The 19,450-nt window shown below is 44.1% G+C and overlaps 1 protein-coding gene across 3 annotated transcripts in view; it reads right to left on the bottom strand.

Annotated features, from left to right (window-relative positions):
• RSU1 (Ras suppressor protein 1) overlaps positions 1-19,450 on the bottom strand; it is a 195,916-nt gene that overhangs the window by 150,765 nt on the left and 25,701 nt on the right. For all 3 annotated transcript variants that reach the window (XM_036843196.1, XM_036843198.1, XM_036843197.1), the window contains exon 4: positions 1,394-1,514. In XM_036843196.1, the coding sequence (XP_036699091.1) occupies positions 1,394-1,514 (121 nt within the window). The remainder of the gene's footprint in view (positions 1-1,393; positions 1,515-19,450) is intronic.

The following is a 19,450-nucleotide window of genomic DNA, read 5'->3' as shown; positions in this document are numbered from 1 at the left end:
AAATTAAGAGTGTCTAACCAGACCCCTGGTGGAAAAACATAAACTAAAAATCAGTCCATGGATGATTTTTTTTTTTATGATTGCTTCCTAGTAAATTGATAAATACCTGGCCCGCGTCTATAGCCATGCCATGTAAATCACGAATGGAATCACAGCACTTAGTGGCTATAATTTAATGAATATATTATTCTACACAGAGGATGAGGTAAGAGTGGGCAGTTTCCTTGAACAGCTACAACAATGAAGCTGAAATTCAGTAAATCCGAGTTCTGGGTGGCATCTATGGTGTCTGATGGACAAGGCATGGACCCCCCAACAATGGGGTTCTCTGCCGGGCTCAGCCACTAACCTCAGGGGCAATCAGCAGCAAGTCACTTAACCTCTTGGAAAGGGCTTGGCTTCCTTCCACAAAATGAAGGCAGTAATGCCTGCCCTTCCTCCTTCCCAATTGTTAAGAGGGTCAAATACCAGTATGAGGACTCTGGAAACTGTAAAGCATTATAAGAACACAAGGAATTATAATTATTCACTGCACCCTGATTCTGCAACCTCAGCTGAATCAAAACTCCTCTCTTCACCTTTGTATAAAGAGAAACACAGGATTATAACATCTCGACTGTAAAAAAGAAAAATTGTAAGAATCAATGAAGCAGTGTCAGGAAATGTATCCTCCCGTCCGTAGATAAGGAAGGTGCTTTGGACACTATTTCTACACTACACATAGAGAAAAAAATCAACCATGTTGGGGCTTCCCTGGTGGCGCAGTGGTTGTGAATCCGCCTGCCAATGCAGGGGACACGGGTTCGAGCCCTGGTCTGGGAAGGTCCCACATGCCGCGGAGCAACTAGGCCCGTGAGCCACAATTACTGAGCCTGCGCGTCTGGAGCCTGTGCTCCGCAACAAGAGAGGCCGCGACGGTGAGAGGCCTGCGCACCGCGATGAAGAGTGGCCCCCGCTCGCCGCAACTGGAGAAAGCCCTCGCACAGAAACGAAGACCCAACACAGCCATAAATAAATAAATTAAAAAAGAAAAAAAATCAACCATGTTACAACTGGTCTGCACAGTTCATGCTAGCTATGCAAATAGGTCCCTTCCCGGTCAACATAACAGAAATAAAATTTTGTTGGAAACAAAATACAGTAAAAAAAAGACTCCCTTATTGCAACAATTAGCTTCTCAATTAGTGTGAGAATAGATATGCGGTAATGTAGGCCTTTGGAAGGATGTATTAAAACAATAAAACTTTTTTAAAAACCTAAAGTATAGAAAGAAATTAGAAATCAGCTTCTCCTATGTAATCCTATGAATGGCAAACCCTCCCTCGCCCTTGCCCACACCCCCCTTTTTCAGCCCCTCCGCTTCTCAGTTCCCCTTCCCCTTCAGGAGACTCACCCCAGGTTCAGGTGCTTGAGTTTCTGAAGGCTGCTGATCTGCGTGGGAAGCTCCTCAATCTGGTTATTAAAAAAGTTAAGCACTTCCAAATTCTTCAGTTCCGCTATGTTTGGCGGCACAGCTACGGAAACAGAAATGCTGAGTGTGAATGCAGGAACATTTGTTTTCCTTCCAAATGAGAGAAAGATGGAACTCCAGCAGGACCATCTTGTTCACGGATATACGTCTTACTTAATTTCTGTAGGTGTTTCTTAGGTAGCAGCTCACCACCCGGTAGACATGGAAATGTTTTCTTCAAAGGGCAGAAGAGCATTTCTGTGCCATAAACCGTCTATAAGTGAACATTACGGTGCATTATATACTTCTATTTTTTAAATTTTAATTTTTTTTCCTTCCAGTTTTATTGAGATACAATTGACATACAGCCCTGTGTAAGTTTCAGGTGTACAGCATAATGATTTGACTTACACACAACATGATTGTCGCAATAAGGTTAGTGAACATCTATCATCTCACGAAGGTACAAAAGAAAAGAAAAAGAAAAAAAATGTTTTTCCTTGTGATGAGAACTCTTAGATGTAAAACTATACTTTTATTGTTGTCATGTAATGTCTACTAAGTGCAATTGTCTTCTTCCTTTTGGTTTCCTCACATCTCCACCAAAAGAAAGGCAGCAAACTCCACACCCCTTCCCGAGTAATGTATCATCAGCTGTTTCAATAATCTGTTATCTGAAGAGCCGTGCTCTTAACACTGGACTCAACCACAGTGATTTTTAAACTCAACCGTGAATGATGAAACAGTCAACCTACTTAGTTTCTGATTTTGGCCTCTGGCCTTTGCACATTGATCAATACACACACACACACCCCCTTATATCAGATTAGCAACATATCACGGCACTGTTATACAGCCGTATGAAAAACCAACTCAGGAGCATGATATGAATATGAGTATGCAGGTCAAGAGTGGTTCATTTTATAAACCATGGGGGAGCTGAAAGCTTCCTCCCTCCCTAGAGTATATACTTGCCAATACAAACGTAAAAGCCAAAGGCATCTTTACCTCAAAAGTACTAACTCTCAGCAGAAAGCCTTGCAATAGATTGTACTTCATCTACCCCATGTGCTGACTGAGTCTTTCTACAAACACTGGTCACGGGCCACCAGCTCAGCCACGGTTCATGGAAACTCTTAATACCAACACTATTCAGGTAACTGAAGCCATGGACAAGGGCCTTGGGTACAAGAGAAGGAAGTGTTATGTCTTATGTCAGTATATCTTCTTCCCATCCCAACCCCCCCTCCAGGGGTGCCCCAGAAGACTGGGGAAACCTGGGGGCACCTTTGCTTAGAACCACGACCAAGGTGTGCGTAACATTTCCAGACAGACACCTGAGATATTTAAGAAGACAGCCATTCCAATAGCTCCAGTGGGTAACTCTCAGGGGAAGAGAAATAAAGCGGCAGGCACACAGTTCGTTACAGTTTTGAGTCATCATTTTCAGCTTCATAAAATGTCTAAGGTATCGATGACCTGATTTCTTTTAGAGGGAAGCAGGTTTGGTAAAAGTTAAGAGAAACACATTTGCTGGAGGAAGGGATTGTGAAGATTACGAATCAGTCTGAACTAAGACACTTGGGAAGAGGCAGTGGTGCAGATGGAAAATAAGCAAGGCGTGGATTAGTTACTTACTGAAGAGGCTGGTTGTGGGATGGAGACAAAAGCGCAGGTTTTAATGGGATAATCAAGGCAGCTGGGGACGCCCTCCAGCACCGCATTCTCCGATGCCAACGTGAATGTAGGTGAGCCCTATCTGTACGATACTATACTGCTGCAAAAGCATATGTCTTTAGGTGTGTCATCAATAACACACTTTTGCGGGAATGAATGGTATTCACTTTGTGTAAACGACCACGAACAAGTTCATCAGGCTGTACCTGCTAGGTTTCTAGGTGTTCGTTTACCTGTTCTCTCTACCTGGACCCTGAAGTGTGTAAAGTGCAAATCTACAGATGATTACAGCCCTGCTCAGAAACTTCACCCTTTCCCTGTTTACCCTCCAGCTACCACTAAGCTTCTCTCCCTGTGCATTCATCTGATTAGTTTGAAGAGCAATAAAGAAAGTTAGTGCAATCAGGAGAAAATGATGGTCTCAATTTAACCACAAACCAAGAAAAATGCAGCCAGAATTACTGCCACCTTCCTGAAGTTACTTTGCCAATGCAATTAAAGGCTGGTCCGAAGGTATCGCCTTTCTTGACAGGATGAGAGATTATTTCACTCTCCTTGCTAAATCAGTCCAATTTAAAACCACAAATTATGCTAAATGTGATTTAGGGCTTTGTTTTGTGGACACAAACGATAACCCCACATTCAATTTACTCAACCTCTCCCAGATTTTTGGTGCGCATGTGAATTTTTTGCTAAAGACTCCATTCAAACAAGAAAGGGAAAAACTTACACAGCTAATAGTCTTCCCAAACTACAGAAACCACCCCCGCCTCCCCTGCCATAGTTAAATCCAAAAGAAATTAACCTTCAGACCTATCTGGATGGGATAACCTTTGCTCTTTCAACAAACATTTAGAGAATGCTATTTTGTGCACAGAAGCATAAACTTTTAGCACCTAGCGTTTCAATACTTTTGGGATAAAGTAACAGAGGCATGCTATTTAAAGAAAGTAAGTTACAAAAGAAGGGGTATCAGAGTCATCAATGGAGACAGGTCTAGTGCTCGGAAAGCAAACTAATCCCAACAAAACTGTCCATAAAAAAATAACCAGTTAACAATATGAGTAACAGCTGTGCAGTAACTAAATCATATACGCAGATCCACCAACAATTTACAAAAAGCTATTATAAAAAGGGAGCAGCAATGTGTCACCAGTCAGAATATCCTGGTGGAATTTTCAAAACAGCTACGTGACATGCTAGCAAGAAGTAGCATTTTAAAATATAACTAAGCAGGGACTGCCCTGGTGGCGCAATGGTTAAGAATCCGCCTGCCAATGCAGGAGACATGGGTTTGAGCCCTGGTCCGGGAAGATCCCACATGCCGCGGAACAACTAAGCCTGTGCACCACAACTACTGAGCCTGCGCTCTAGAGCCTGTGAGCCACAACTACTGAAGCCTGCACACCTAGAGCCCGTGCTCCGCAACAAGAGAAGCCACCGCAATGAGAAGCCCGCACACTGCACCGAAGAGTGGCCCCCGCTTGCTGCAACTAGAGAAAGCCAGTGCAACAACGAAGACCCAATGCAGCCAAAAATAAAAAATCAATAAAAATCAATAAAATATAACTAAGCAGTGAGCATCCATATATTTCTTATCACGCATCTGAAATGTTCCTTTTTCATCCCTCTGTCCAGCTTCTGACCAGGACCCCCCAGCAGTACACACGCAGCCTACAGACAACAAGGAGCTGAGTCCACAAAAGAAACAGAGGGGCCGTGTAATCGAAGAACCCAGGAGGCCTGGCCTGCTCATCCCGGGCTGGCTCTGTACTCCCCGATCAGCCCTGAACTTGCTGTGTGTCCTTAACTCAACTCACAACCTCTCTGGGCATCCGTTTCCTCCAGTAAAAAAAGAAGACTGGATGATGACCATTTCTACATTCCTTTCCACCTGGCTTTAGCATTCTAGGATTCTAAGAAGAGCTGGATTGCGAAAATCAATGATATGGATTTAAATAATGCAACAAATGGGGCCCTCAGTTAGGAAGGTCAGCCATGCAGAACTTTGCTTATGACAGAGAATTCAGTGTCATTTTCTGTCTAACCAATGATGGCTGCTTCAATTTTGAGAGTTCAGTTGCTAGAGGAGGTTGCAGAAAGGCCCCTGAGGACTCTCAGGTGTGCCCTGTCTCCTACATGCCACCCTCTGCTTTGGTCAGAGGACCGGTGACCGCTGGGGATGCTCTAGGCCCAAAGCGCCTGCTGTGTTTTGGAAAAGGGGACAAAGATGGCGTCACGTCACCCCAGGAACTACGTATGCCCAGAGACTGATCTCGGCGTATCTTCTGGCATTTGTAATTATTCAGACTAACAAGCCCAGGAAGACCCTCTCTTCCTTCAAGTCCTTCTCAATCTAACAACCTGAAAATTATTCTAGAGTTTCTTCTAGAGAACCATGTACCGGCCCAGACTCAGCAATCAGCCACTGCACAGTTTCTGAATGGCTCCACAACAAGAAACCTGAAGTGCCTGGGGGGCTCGGGGACGGCGGGCAAAACGGGGCTCGCCTAATCTCCATGAACATCTCTTTACAAAGCTCCCTGGGGCAGGGGGCACTGGATGGACACAGCAGACAGACCAGAGGCTCAACCCTAAGAACCCACTGACCCAGCGTTACGCGTGAACAGCACGTAACTCCTCCTAGAAGGACACGTATCTGTCCTCACCGGTTACACTCAGGAGAGGCGCAGCCACTGGACGCTGCACAGATGAAGCGCACTCACAAAATCAGTGTCACCTTCAGGAACATGCTTCCCCCACTAGCTAACAGCAGCCAACCGTTTCTCCAACGTAAGAACCTAAAGCAACTACTGTGGTAGCAATTGGAGCTTCGCTCTAAGAGCATTTTGTTCTAGGATAGACAATTAACCACTGCACAATCAATAACATATTTTCTTAAAGGCTTTTAGGAGTGCATTCACACAATGATAAACAGCAGGAGATGCTCTGGGGCTGGGCAGGCCAGGATGCAGCCACTAGTTATGTGTGGCTATTTCAACTGAAATCTAGAGTGGGGGGACTTCCCTGGCGGTCCAGTGGTTAAGACTCCGCGCTTCCACTGCAGGGGGCGCGGGTCCGATCGCTGGTCAGGGAACTGAGATCCCGCATGCCGAGAGGCTCAGCATGAATGATTGCATAAATAAATGAATCAATCAAACAATCTAGAATGGGTATGTAAGTTGGCACAGCCTCTAGGGAAAAGGAGTATGGAGGTTCCTCAAAAAACTAAAAATAGAACTATCATATGATCCAGCAATTCCACTTCCGGGTATTTAATCCAAGGAAACAAAATCACTATGTCAAAGAGGTATCTGCACCCCATGTTCCCTGCAGCATTATTCACAACAGCCAAGATATGGAAACAACCTAGTTGTCTGTTGACAGATGAATAAAGAAAATGTGATACACAGACATTCATTCTCTCTCTCTCACACACACACACACAACAGAATACTATTTAGCCATAAAAAAGATAGAAGATAGATAACCAACAAGGACCTACTGTAGAGCACAGGGAACTCTGCTCAATACTCTGTGATAACCTCCATGGGAAAAGAATCTAAAGAAGAACGAATATGTGTATATGTATAACTGAACCACTTTGCTGTACATGTGAAACAACACTGTAAATCAACTGTACTCCAATAAAATTTTTAAAATAAATAAATAAAGCAGTGGGTCTCAAACCCTCAAGTACATCAGAATTACTGGAGGGCTTGTTAAAACACATTCTGGGGGGGGGGTACCCCAGAGTTGCCGATTCAGTAGTTTGGGGTGAGGTCCAAGAATCTGCATTTCCAACAAGTTCCCAGGGGACGGTGACGATGCTGGTCTGGGAACCCTATTTTGGATCAGAAAACTATAAAGTCAGTGGTGATGTGAAAATCATGAATCCAATACGCATGTCCCTTTCGGCACACGATCATGGGGAATAAGATTATAATAATCAATCGGATCCCAGTGAGGACTCCTCTGCCACCCCAGTGAGCTCCTGAGACCAGGGGCTGATAACATGGGAAAAAGACAAACACGAAAGACACTTCAGGTGGCGAAAGCACCCAGCCTGGGGGCTGCAGTCAAACCACTTCGCATCACCGTCTGCTTTCCCACACAGCTCACTGCCGCGAAATCAGTGCGGGGTAGTACGGATGACGCTCGAGCGGGAAAAAGCACCGAATCCCCGAGTCCACCGAACCCAGTCTCCCGGCAGCAGCTCACCACACCCGCGTGTGCTCCCGCGGCGAGGTGCCACTCGCTGTACCTCTGGCCTTGGAAACCCTGCGGGTCGCTGCAGGACAGTGGGCAGCAGCGATGGCAGAGGCAACCCAGCTGGGCTGCAGCTGATCCGGGGGCTTTTTCAGCAGGAGCATCTTGCGGCCCCCCGAGGCAAAGAAACAAAACCGCGAAGGGTGACGGGCTCTGGGTGCAGCAGGCACCACGCGACCCAGAAGGGCAGGCGCTCGCCTGACCGCAGCCCACGGAAGGGCCGGGGGGTCACGCGTTGGTCTTCAGAACCGTCTGGTCGGCGCTGAAAACGGGGTCCCCTTCAGCTACCAGAGGGGAGGAAGAGAGCAGGCACCAGCTGCGGGGAGCCCGGAAGCTGCTGGAACACGTGGAGGTCCTCGTCCTCAGCACGCGCATGAAGTCTGGAAGTGAAGTCTCCCCACCGCCTCCACCGAACTCCCCCGACAGCTCTTCCTACAGCGTCACCCAGACGGGTTTCGGCTCTGGCGATTCCTGCAAAGGAGCAGAACTAGCCCAGAGCGTGGAAACCAGGGGTCCCTGCCCGCATGCCTCTTTGAAACCCCAAATGAGTGGCTCGGCCGTTGCCTCCTTCATGGGAAAGCAGTGGGATGCCGGCCGCCCCACGTGCAAGAAGAGGGAGCCTCAGAGCAGGGACCTGATGGGAGCCACGGCCCCCAGCGAGACCGAGACTAGGACACAACCCGGTGACGGGCACGCGCCCTGCGCGGCCAGGGGTGAAATGCTACCACCTCGGGCTCACTTCCAGGAACACCAAAGTGCCCCTGACCCACGGGCCAAACAATGCCCGAAGATCCCACACGGGATAAGGTAAAGCAAAATAAATCCAATAGCACTGCTTCCCCAAACCTGACATATTTATACTAAAAACAGGAGATCTGAGGGAATTCCCTGGCGGTCCAGTGCTTAGGACTCGGCGCTTTCACGGCCGAGGGTGCAGGTTCAATCCCTGGTCGGGGAACTAAGAACCTACAAGCCATGCGATGTTGCCAAAAAAAAAAAAAAAAATTGGAGATTTTTGTCTGTCGTCATAACAAATAAAAATGCCCAGTCAGATTGTTACATGCTTCTGCTGCTGTATAAAATTTCTTGAACAAAGGATAAAGGGATGGTAGAAGAAAATTCAAATGGGGCCAGTTATGCTGATTCTTGAGTTACACTGCTGCAGTGAAGTTACTAGAAAAATGACCCAAAACATCAGCATACAGGAAAACGAGTGAGATTATTTGTTAGGCAGTCAGTGGGGGAAGAAGACCATTTGAGAAGAAATGGTGAAAGCAGACACTGCTTTGTCCCAATATTTGATGAATACGATATTGGATAACAACCATCCCCCTTCACCCTGGTGGGAAGACACCAAAGTAACAGAAACTATAGGAAATGTCAAACTATATGAAATCTGAATTGGGGCATTCTTGGTCAGAGTAAAAGGAAAGCCTTTGGCTACAATAGCTGGAAGGCATTAGTCTATTCACACCACAGAGGTAATGTCTAGGCTAATTACATAGATGCCAATTCTCTCAGCAAATTAGGAATCACCGTCCTGAATGCCATTTTAACGATTGCATGTAAAGAAGAATCTCCTCACTCTCGCAAATAATTATGCTCTTCAGAATTTTATATGCAAAAAAAAGGTCATTTGTACCTATAGTGATTAATGACTTTTGTTTTCTGGCCAAAGACACGAGGTGGATAATGAACTAATTATATCTTAGGATAAGAATTTGAAGTTCAAAAGTATACTGATGACAACCAACTTTGTAGGTTTTATGGGATTTCCCCCAGAGCAGCTATTAAAACAGTGAATTAGGGTAGTTACAGGTTATTTAAAAACATAAAGATTATGGAACAGTAAAGCAAATTCTCATTTAACAGGATCTACATGTTGCTCAAGGTAAAAATTAAAATAGCAAAATAGCTAAACAGCCACCCAACAATGGCCAAGATCCCCCAAATATTATTAGCATTATAAGTGACAAAAGTGATGCTTTCAGTTAATCAATGGTACTTACTGAGCACCCACACCTAGAAAAGACATACTTAGTGTATCCTAGCATGGGCCTCCTTAAGATTCTGCAGCTCAAGTAGTTTTACTAACCAAAACTATCCCTGACTTAATTTACTGCACAAAAAAAAAAAAAAAAAAAAAAATGGTCCCACTTTTTCAGCAACAATGAGAATAATCAAGTATACAAAAATTAGGGGAAAAAGTGACAAGCAAGCAGTAAGGCAGATTTTATAGTATAAAGTCTAACATGCAAAAATATCTATCCCTGGGGTCTAAAAAGTGTGTACACAGAGCCAAACAAATCTTCTAAAAAGCTAACAAGCATGGATTTCTGCTCCTCTGAGGATGCAAAATTTAGCTGATGTCTGAATCTTGCATTAAGTTCCCAGAAGGAACCAAGGAATGGTCCATGCAGTTTTCGGGGGTCCTCCCAGACCGTGAGCTCTTGTAGGAGGACACCTTGGAAATCACACTCCAGTGCAGAGGGGCTACAGCATCAACCAGGCAGGGCATCAATAAACAGCTTTAACTTGGGAGTTGGGTTGGAGCCGCAGCACGAAGAGGAAAGGCAGTGACCTTCAACGGCCTGGGAGGGGGTGACATCTAGTGAAGGACAAGAAAAGGATGGAGGTTCCTTCCTCTAGCAAAGATGCCTAAGAAGTCTGGAAACACGGAAAAGAGTGAGAAAGAAAAGAACACTGAATAAATTTCAAGCAATCAATGCAGAAAGCAGGCTCAGGGACACAAAAAGAGCTATCTAGGCTCTTAAACTTTAAAAATTATTATAATGTAGTATTATACACACACTCTCTCAATCCTCAATTATTAAGAGGGAGATTGGACAAATCCAATTCTCTCTCTCACACACACACACACACACACACGACGTTTTGCCAACAGTTCACGTCTTCTTTTACAATTAAGAATTACTGCAGCAAATGGATACATAACAAGGTCCTACTGTAGAGCACAGGGACCTACATTCAATATCCTGGGATAAACCACAATGGAAAAGAATATGAAAAAGAATGCATATAGATGCATATCTGAATCACTTTGCTGTACAGCAGAAATTAACACAAGATTGTAGATCAACTGGACCTCAATAAAAAAAAAAAAAAGAAAAAAAGAATGACTTCAGCAAGAGAGCAGCCACACGGGGCTGCTTCTCTTCCTTCCTTGCCTTACGTTTTGGTGGCGATGAAGGGGTACAGGAGGCAGAAGGAAGGTGGGGGGGAGGAAGATTCCCGGGGCTGGAAAACCCACACTGTACCTTTGTCAACTCCCCTTCTGACGATCACTATGCCTTTAACCTCAGGGAGTCTCCCTGCTCTTCCGTTTGAACAAGTGATGATCCAGGGCCAACGTCTGGTCCACGGAGCTCCGAGATTCCCCAGAGCGGGGCGTTGCTGCACACGACATCGTCAGGGGGAGGCAGCAGGGGAAGGAAGGGGGGGCACAGAGGCTCAAAGCCAGAGTGAGGCCCCCAACCTGCAGCTCCGGCTCCTCAACCGTGTGAAGCCTGCTGCCTCCCCTGGATACAGAGCAAGGCCTCCAGAACCACCCCTTCCTTTCACACTCAGGTCATGGTCTCTGGGGGATGTGGTCCTTCGAAGCTAAAAAGCTGTGGATACCTTATCCGTTATTCTCCACACAGTTGGCCGGAAAGAAGGGCTTTGTGGAGAAAGATGAGAATGCATCTCAACTTTCGGAAGGATGAGCACGAATGGGAGAGAAGGGCAGGCACTTCTGCTAAGAATCAGGTGACTGGAACAGAGGCTACACAGGTGGGAAAAGCCTAAAGGCACAGCAGAAGGTTAGACAAGAAAGTTCAGATCGAAAACAGGAGAAAATGGGTCGACGAGTTTGTTAACTCGTGGTCAATTGTATCAGAGCGGTGTTTTGTCCTGTTAAGCTGACTGACAAAGAGCAAGAAAAACTGAAAACAGAAAGGCTTTCTCAATGTTTTACTGGAGTTGAAAACATATATATATATATACACTACTGGCCTACCTCGGAGATACTGCGGGTTCGGTTCCAGACCACCACAATAAAGTGAGTTTCCCAGGGCGTACAAATGTTTACACTATACTGTAGTCTATTAAGTGTGCAATAGCATTATTTCTAAAAAAAAAAAAAAAATTCTTAACTTAGTGAAAAAATACTTTATTGCTGAAGAGAGCCAACCATCATCTGCGCCTTCGACGAGTTACAGCAGTGACAGCAAAGATCATTGATCACAGACCACCATAATAGATTTAATAATAAAGAAAAAGCTTGAAATATTGTGAAAACTGCCGACACAGAGACATGAAGTGAGCAAACCCTGTTGGAAAAATGGTGCTAACACAGTTGCTCAGTGCAGGGCTGCCACAAACCTTCAATTTGTAAAAACACAAAGTATCAGTGAAGCTCAATAAGGCAAAGTGCGATAAAAGGAGGTCTGCCTGCATGCGTGCTTCACTCAAGACTACAAATTCTTATTTCATAAAATTTAAATTGAAGCATGTAAATCAGATGGAGCTTATGAGCACTTTTTAAAAGCTATCATAAAAAGAAGGAGCTTCACATGCCTTAAAAATCACCTTTTTGAAGTTTTGCACATATTTCCAGGAAGCACCCCCTTTAAGATACAGGATTGGTGTATCCACACTGCAAATATACTAACGTTATCCCTCCCCGACTCAAGGTTTCTAAATCTGAGCTCCACGCACCCCTAAAAAATTCATGGATGGTTTTAACAGGATCTGCAAACCTGTTGAAATTATAAGGATTATGTGCGATTTTCTAGGAATCATGGACACAGCTTTCACCGTATTCTTTAAAAAGGTGAGTTATGAAACGTCAAGAACTGCTCTAAAAGAATGTATATCACCAAGTATTGCACCTTTTAGAATATCTGCTCCCCCCGCCACCATGATACACATGTACACACACATTACCTAGAAGAGAGAGTCAGCAGATGATTTATATAGAAACTTCTGCTAGTAGATAAATTCCGTTTGAGGGTTCTATTGTAAATAGTAAAAGATAGCCAGGACATGGAAGCAACCCAAATGTCCACTGATGGAGGAATGGATAAAGAAGATGTGGTACATATATACAATGGAATACTACTCAGCCATAAGAAAGAATGAATAATGCCATTTGCAGCAACATGGATGGACCTAGAGATTGTCATAATGAGTGAAGTAAGTCAGACAGAAGGACAAATGTCGTATGATATCACTTATATGTGGAATCTAAAACAAATGGTACAAATGAACTTATTTACAAAACAGAAATAGAATCACAGCTGTAGAAAACAATCTTATGGTTACCCGAAGAGGACGGGGGGAGGGATAAACTGGGAGACTGGGATTGACATATACACACTACTACATATAAAACAGATAACTAATAAGGACCTCCTGTATCGCACAGGGAACTCTACTCAATTCTCTGTAATGGCCTATATGGGAAAAGAATCTAAAAAAGAGAGGATATATGTATATGTGTAACTGATTCACTTTGCTGTACAGCAGAAACTAAAACAACATTGTAAATCAACTATACTCCAATAAAAATTTTTTTTAAATTTTTTAAATTTTAAAAAAATAGTAAAAGAAACCCTTTCCAAGATCAGCTCCCCGCAGTGGGTGAGCTAGGGTTTGGAAAGTGACAGGTTCCACCAGCCCGCACATAATGATCTCCACAGCCTGCCACCTTTCTGAAATTCCCATAATTGAAGTCGTTCCATTTAAAAATCTATTGTGGAAGAATTAACACACTACCCTTAGCTTGCTTCCTCTTAGCACAGGGCAGGACTCCAAGAAGAGGAATTCTACAGTAGGTACATTTGGGATGGTGGGGCTGACATGAAAGAGATCAGAGGATGACAAGTGTCTGAGCGGAGGATACAACTGCCTCGAAACCCACCTTCAACTTCACCCGCTGGTCTTGGACTGTGCTGGTTCTGGACCACGGGGCCAACAGATGCTTCCATGTGACGGCCCTGCATGCTTCCTTACTAAAACCCAAAACAACAAACTCCCAACCACAGGTGATTTTTTAAACGGTACCTAACCAGTGGCACCATCGGAAAGATACTGTTCGATTAATAGCTGTCTGGCTCAATACTATGTATACATTTTTTCCAATCCAATCTTTCAAATGATGGCCCAGGAACAGACTGATGAATGTGCACTAATTAAAAAAATAAGCTATTGATCAAAGCCTCTGTATTATAAATACATTCGAACTCTGTTAAAATGCAAACAGCAAGTTGTTTTGATACTGTCACAAGGTAAATTCATGACAGAGAGGCGATTTATTTTGCATATTCTCTCTCATAGTTTAATTTCATACAAGCCATGCACAAGAACTTTTGCATAAAGCATGACAAATAATCTATGAAAGAGGCAATAACTAGACACTTGGCAATAGGAAGGTGCTGGAAGGCTGGTGAAGGTCATTCTTATAAGTTGGGACAGTTAATTTTTCTCATTCATCTCAACAATCTATTATGTCTGTCGGAAAGGGTTTCAATTTATTATGCTTTTTAAAAACTGCTTACTTTTCTTCGTTATAATTGGACCTGCGTATTTTGAGACTGCAATATTTTCATGCAAAACATGCTCCTTAATTCCTTTATAATAACACGTACAGTAGAGATCCTATCAATATATACATCTGCATAAAATCTTAAAACATTACATTAGCTTCCATGTGTTTAGAATATTATCTTTATAAAGAAGTTACTGAAATCACTAAAGAAAATACCCTAGTATTGTCTTGTTCACTGTAATTTTGAATTCATATATAAGCTATAACTAATAAGAAACAGTCCATTAAAAAAAAGAAATAAGTTTTGCCATCACACTTAGGTTTACTGCCTGCCTAGCCATTTCTGACACATTAAATGACAAGACAGGGTCACAGTTAAGGCTTCAAATGGCCGGCAAAGCTGCTAATATCTCAAGAGAATGTTTTACATGACAGTTAAAAGTTCAAAGTATAAAACTAATCAATTACATTCAGAGACCCACACTTATGAAAGGTTTACATAGAGCTGGTTGCTCAGTGTTTGTGCAAAGCAAAAAGACATCCTTTGCATCTTGCAGAAAATGATGAGGGTTTAGTCCTTAACACGCATGGGTCCCAAAATGAAAATAAATACTGTTGTCATATTTAAGGTGCTGGCAATATTTGTACATAGGTTTGGCTGTAAGAATGAAATTCTTTTTAAAATTAAGAAAAACATCACATTAAAAAAATTAATGCTCAGAGACTGTTTTATCAGTGATGCAGAATGTAATTCATTTCACAATGCATAGTATTCTTCCCTACACAGTGGCATTCAGTAAAAGAATCAGTCTAAATATGCACAAAATGCACGGTTATTTTTAAATTAAAATCTAGTCACATACATATATATTTTAAACTTCTTTCTTCCACAGGAGAAAAAAAATCTCATATATACTCAATACGAAAAATACTATAAAAGGCAATAAAATCCTCTCACTTTAAACAGACTGGAAGAAAAGTTTCTAACATGAGAAAGTAGCCATAATAAACACTAAAAATGACACGTAACACTGAATGTATACTTAAATTTTGGGAGCCAAACAGAAAAATAACATACCTCCTTATCTACATTAATTATGGTAAAACTGCATTATGTAAATGGCAGTAGTAACATCCCTGTTGGACGGAGCCGAGAAGCTTGCAAAAAAAATTTCGTCTGACAACACAAATTTGGTTTCTAATCTTTTAGTACAAGATGAGGAGGAAAAAAAAAAAAAAAAAGTAACGTATCCCAACAGTGACCTCTAGTGGACAAGTCTTAAAATGGTTGTCTCAGAAAGAAATTCCTCTTTAAGACTGAAAACAAGCAGAAAAACATTTACAAAGCTAATACTCCCAAATACCATAAAAACCAGGGATCAGGTAAGGCGCAGACTGAAAAAGACTCATCTAACACTGGCTTATTACAAGGGAGAGTCATCACAAAGGCAGGAGAGCAGAGACACAGGAAGATCACCTTTGAAATAATGCTGCGTCCCCATCTTAGAAACACTGAGAGCAAGCAAGTCTATCATCTCGGACTGCTGGGACTTAGCAAAACATACCACCTACCAACCCACTAATCAACCGGCATTAACTGAGTGTCTATTTCATGTTCTGCACGCTTTTGGCGCTGCTGTGGGATGGTACAATATATAAGCATATGACAGGGTTCCTAATTTCAAGAAACTTAACCTACAATTCACTGTATGAAAATATTAGTAAATCATCTGGGACCTTAAGTATATAAAACTAAGTGAAAGAATAGCAGGTCCCAAACCTGGAGACCTAGGATAGTATAGGTCTTCACTTCCCTTTGGAGAAGTGAAACTCAGCTGAGCCCACAAGGGTCGCTGGGTGGAAAAAAACACCCATGGGTGGTCATGATACCAGCTTTCCCCACCGTGGGTCCTTAGGTGTCCCCGAGGAGCACAGGCACACCTTGGGGACAATGCAGGTTTGGTTCCAGACCACCCACCACAGTAAAGAGATTACTGCAGTAAACTGAGTCACACCAATTTTTGGCTTCCTGGTGCCTGTCACAGTTATGTTTATACTATCCTGTCATCTATTAAGTGTGCAAAGCATTATGTCTAAAAAACAATGTACAGACCTTAAAAAGTACTTTATTGCTAAAAAGAAAGTGCGAACCATCCTCTGAGCCTTCAACGAGTTGTCATCTTTTTGCTGGTGGAGGGTTTGAAATACTGTGAGAATTTCCAAAGTGTGACGCAGAGACACGAGGTAAGCAAATGCTGTAGGAAAAAAATGGTGCCAACAGCCTTGCTCGACGCAGGGTTGCCACAGACCTTCAATTTCCAAAAAGAACCCGCAATATCTGCCAGGTGCAATAAAGCGAGGTCCGCCTGTACCATGTTAGCACATCATTCCTTACTGATGAAAGGGCCCCTATGAAGGGGACGCAGACAGCAATTTCCAGGACCTACGGTTCTGTTTCTCTAGAGCACTCACAGCCCAGCGCATCTGAAATGAGCCCGTAAGTAGTTCAGAAACAGAAGTGTGTAGTGGTCACAACTAACCAAGTCCGTTAAGCAGCTGATCCTGAGGAAACTACCGGGTTCCTGCACTGACCACTTCACGGAGGCCAGCTACCTCCCCACGGCCCTGCTGGCCCTGTCTGCTCCCTCCCAGCAACCGCTACTGCTTTCCATGAGGACTGACTGGGAAGCGGCTGTGCACTCAGCATCAGGCCTTAAAGCAGAATAACAGGGACTTCCCTGGTGGTCCAGTGGCTAAGACTCCGTGCTCCCAATGCAGGGGGCCCGGGTTCGATCCCTGGTCGGGGGACTAAGATCCCGCATGCCGCAACTAAGAGCCCACATGCCACAACTAAGAGTCCACATGCCACAACTAAGGAGTCCACATGCCACAACTAAAAGTGCGCATGCCGCAACTAAGAGCCCGCAGGTGGCAACGAAGACCCGGCGCAGCCAAATAAATAAATAAATATGAAGAAAAAAAAGAACAAGACATGGTCCCTGCCTTCAACAAAGCTTAAGATAACTCTGGAGAGGAAGGAACAGGAGGACAAGGAAGGGCCAGGCTGGTGTCAAGAGTCTGTGAACAACAGGCACTGGGGGAAGAGAGCGTTCCGGCTGGCCCTGGCGGGCAGGGGAGCGGGAGGAGGATGGGCGGAGGGTGGGGGCGGGCAAGGGGGGAAGGGAGGGGCGGGGCGGCCCGGCGTCAGAACCTCAGCCTTCCTCTGAAGCCAGAAAAGCATCTCCTTCCGGGGCCCAGAGAGCTACCCGCCCAGTCACAGCAAAAACACAGAAGGAGAAGATTCACTCGCGACCCGGCCTCCCACTCCCTCAGTGCATCGGGGGAAGGTGTCCCCGGGCAAGCTGCTGCCGGCAGGGTCACCCCCCAGTCACTGCACCAAAACCCATCAGCAGGGCCCCAAGCCCCAGGTTGAAACGTCAATCGTGTCGCTGTGATAATGAGGAACCGCCAACAGCGATCACACTGACAACTCTGAAAGACGTTTACGAACTCTTGTGTCGAAAACGTCAAGAACCCCCACTCGCAAAATCTTGGGGGATTTAGGGGCCATCAGCCCGCTTCCCCCTTCCACGTGGCCTCAGTCGTACTGCGTTGAGCGGACCCACTGATGTCAAAACCACCAGCATGAAAAGGTGCGAGTGCCACACTGTTCCAACGGCCCTACAGGTACCGACTCAGTCCGTGGAGTCGAGAGCTGTCCCCAGATCAAGGTCCCAGTGTGACGAGGCTGGTGATTCATTCCCTACGTACGCAAGAGGAGACATCACGACGGTGTAACTGGCACACGAAGAGAGAAACGCACACACTTCTGCAAGATGAAAGCAGCGCTGAGGGGTTCATCGTTTGAGTCTGAGTCTGAACGCGGTGCTGTCAGCCAGTCCCCGTTAAAAACCACGGGAAGTGAAAGACACTGATTACAATAAAAAGTGACAGGAGGTGGGCTCAGCCACGTCCCCGTAATGCATATTTATATTTCCATCAAATGGACGTATTTGCTATAAACACTGGGAAAACCAGAGCAAAGCCATTCACTTAAATGCCAGAAAAGTAGTAAAAGATGCTCATTTGACCTTAGTGGAACAGATCGGGTGTCACTGACACCACTCACAGTGGCTCGAAACAGAATTTACCAAGACGATTAATTAGAGCTTACTGGATTAGGTCAAGAGTGTCTCAAATGGGAGAAAGGCGGGCGGGGGGGAAAGGGAAGAAAGAAATAAAAAGTTTGGATCCATTCACAGAGAACCTCTTTAACAGCAGACACAATTTAACTCTGTATTTATGCCTTATGCCTCCCCAAATTAATCTCATGTTGCATGCCCGGAAAGACGAATTGATTCCCTGATCCCTGAGATTTCTCTCTTTGTGGACATTTAAAAAGAAATAAACTACAACCACCTGAAAGATTTTTTAAGGACCAGATCAATTAATGGTGTAATAGGAATAAAACATGTTTGGCTTTCTTGTTTCAATGGAAACTTTTGCTCTGATGATGGTGCAAGATCTAACAACAGTAGTAAGCTTGGCAATTAAGAAATATGTTCATGAGCTAAACGACAGAGAGCTTCGGGAATTTCTGCTCACAAAATCTGGGGGAATTTAGGGATCATGAAGTCCCCCCTCCAAAACAAACTGCAAATCCCCTCTGAACTGGGATTAGGGTCTCAGTGAAGAGTAGGACCATTTGCTACAAAAACAATGAAAGTGGCAGCATATTACCTGTTACAATAATGATCACACGTGACCTGTCAGCCTCACTTTCAGTTGCTGGGGCCCCCGATACACAAACATGACAATTGTGCCCCTCTGTCCTTGCCATACAAACATGTGATTTTGCTAAAAATGAACTAATATGCCTGTCTGCTGTACACGAGGGGCCCTAACTGCCACTCAGTTCTCAGTAATCAACAGCTCTGTGACATTGCTTCGAGCTGTATATAATGCACACACACACATAAATTTGCGACACAAATCCCTCAACATGACGTTCTGCTTGGTTTCACTGGACGTGGAAAGCTCCCTAACAAATTCCGGCCACATGATTAGAAAAATCATTCAAGTCTGCAGGAAATATGGCAAGCACAAAGAAGTGACCGTCAATCAGAAATGAGACGGCAGAGTGGGTCCCTGCCATTAAAACCTTTAAAGCCACAGCTCTAAAAATAAAATGGCCCACAATTATTCACAGAAGATACACTTCACAAAGAGGTATGAAATCTACTATACGTTAACCGTACCACTGCCAATGCCCAGGACAATTTTCCTTGGAAACCAGACTCAAGAACTTGAAAAACGCAGATGCAAGTTTATATAATTTTTACAACTTTGGGCTTTTCTTCTTCCCCCATCAAGCAGGGAAGAAAAGTATAGCAACAGTTACATTTTCCCCTTTTGAGGAGAAAGTATAAATGAAAGCAAAGAACTCTTATTCTAACTTTTTTTTTTAATTAATTAAATTATTTTTGGCTGTGTTGTGTCTTCAT

Source organism: Balaenoptera musculus, chromosome 2 (assembly GCF_009873245.2).
Source record: "Balaenoptera musculus isolate JJ_BM4_2016_0621 chromosome 2, mBalMus1.pri.v3, whole genome shotgun sequence".
Classification (NCBI taxonomy): domain Eukaryota; kingdom Metazoa; phylum Chordata; class Mammalia; order Artiodactyla; family Balaenopteridae; genus Balaenoptera; species Balaenoptera musculus.
The sequence above is the reverse complement of the archived record's forward strand: the minus strand, read 5'-3'. Positions and strand labels throughout refer to the sequence as shown.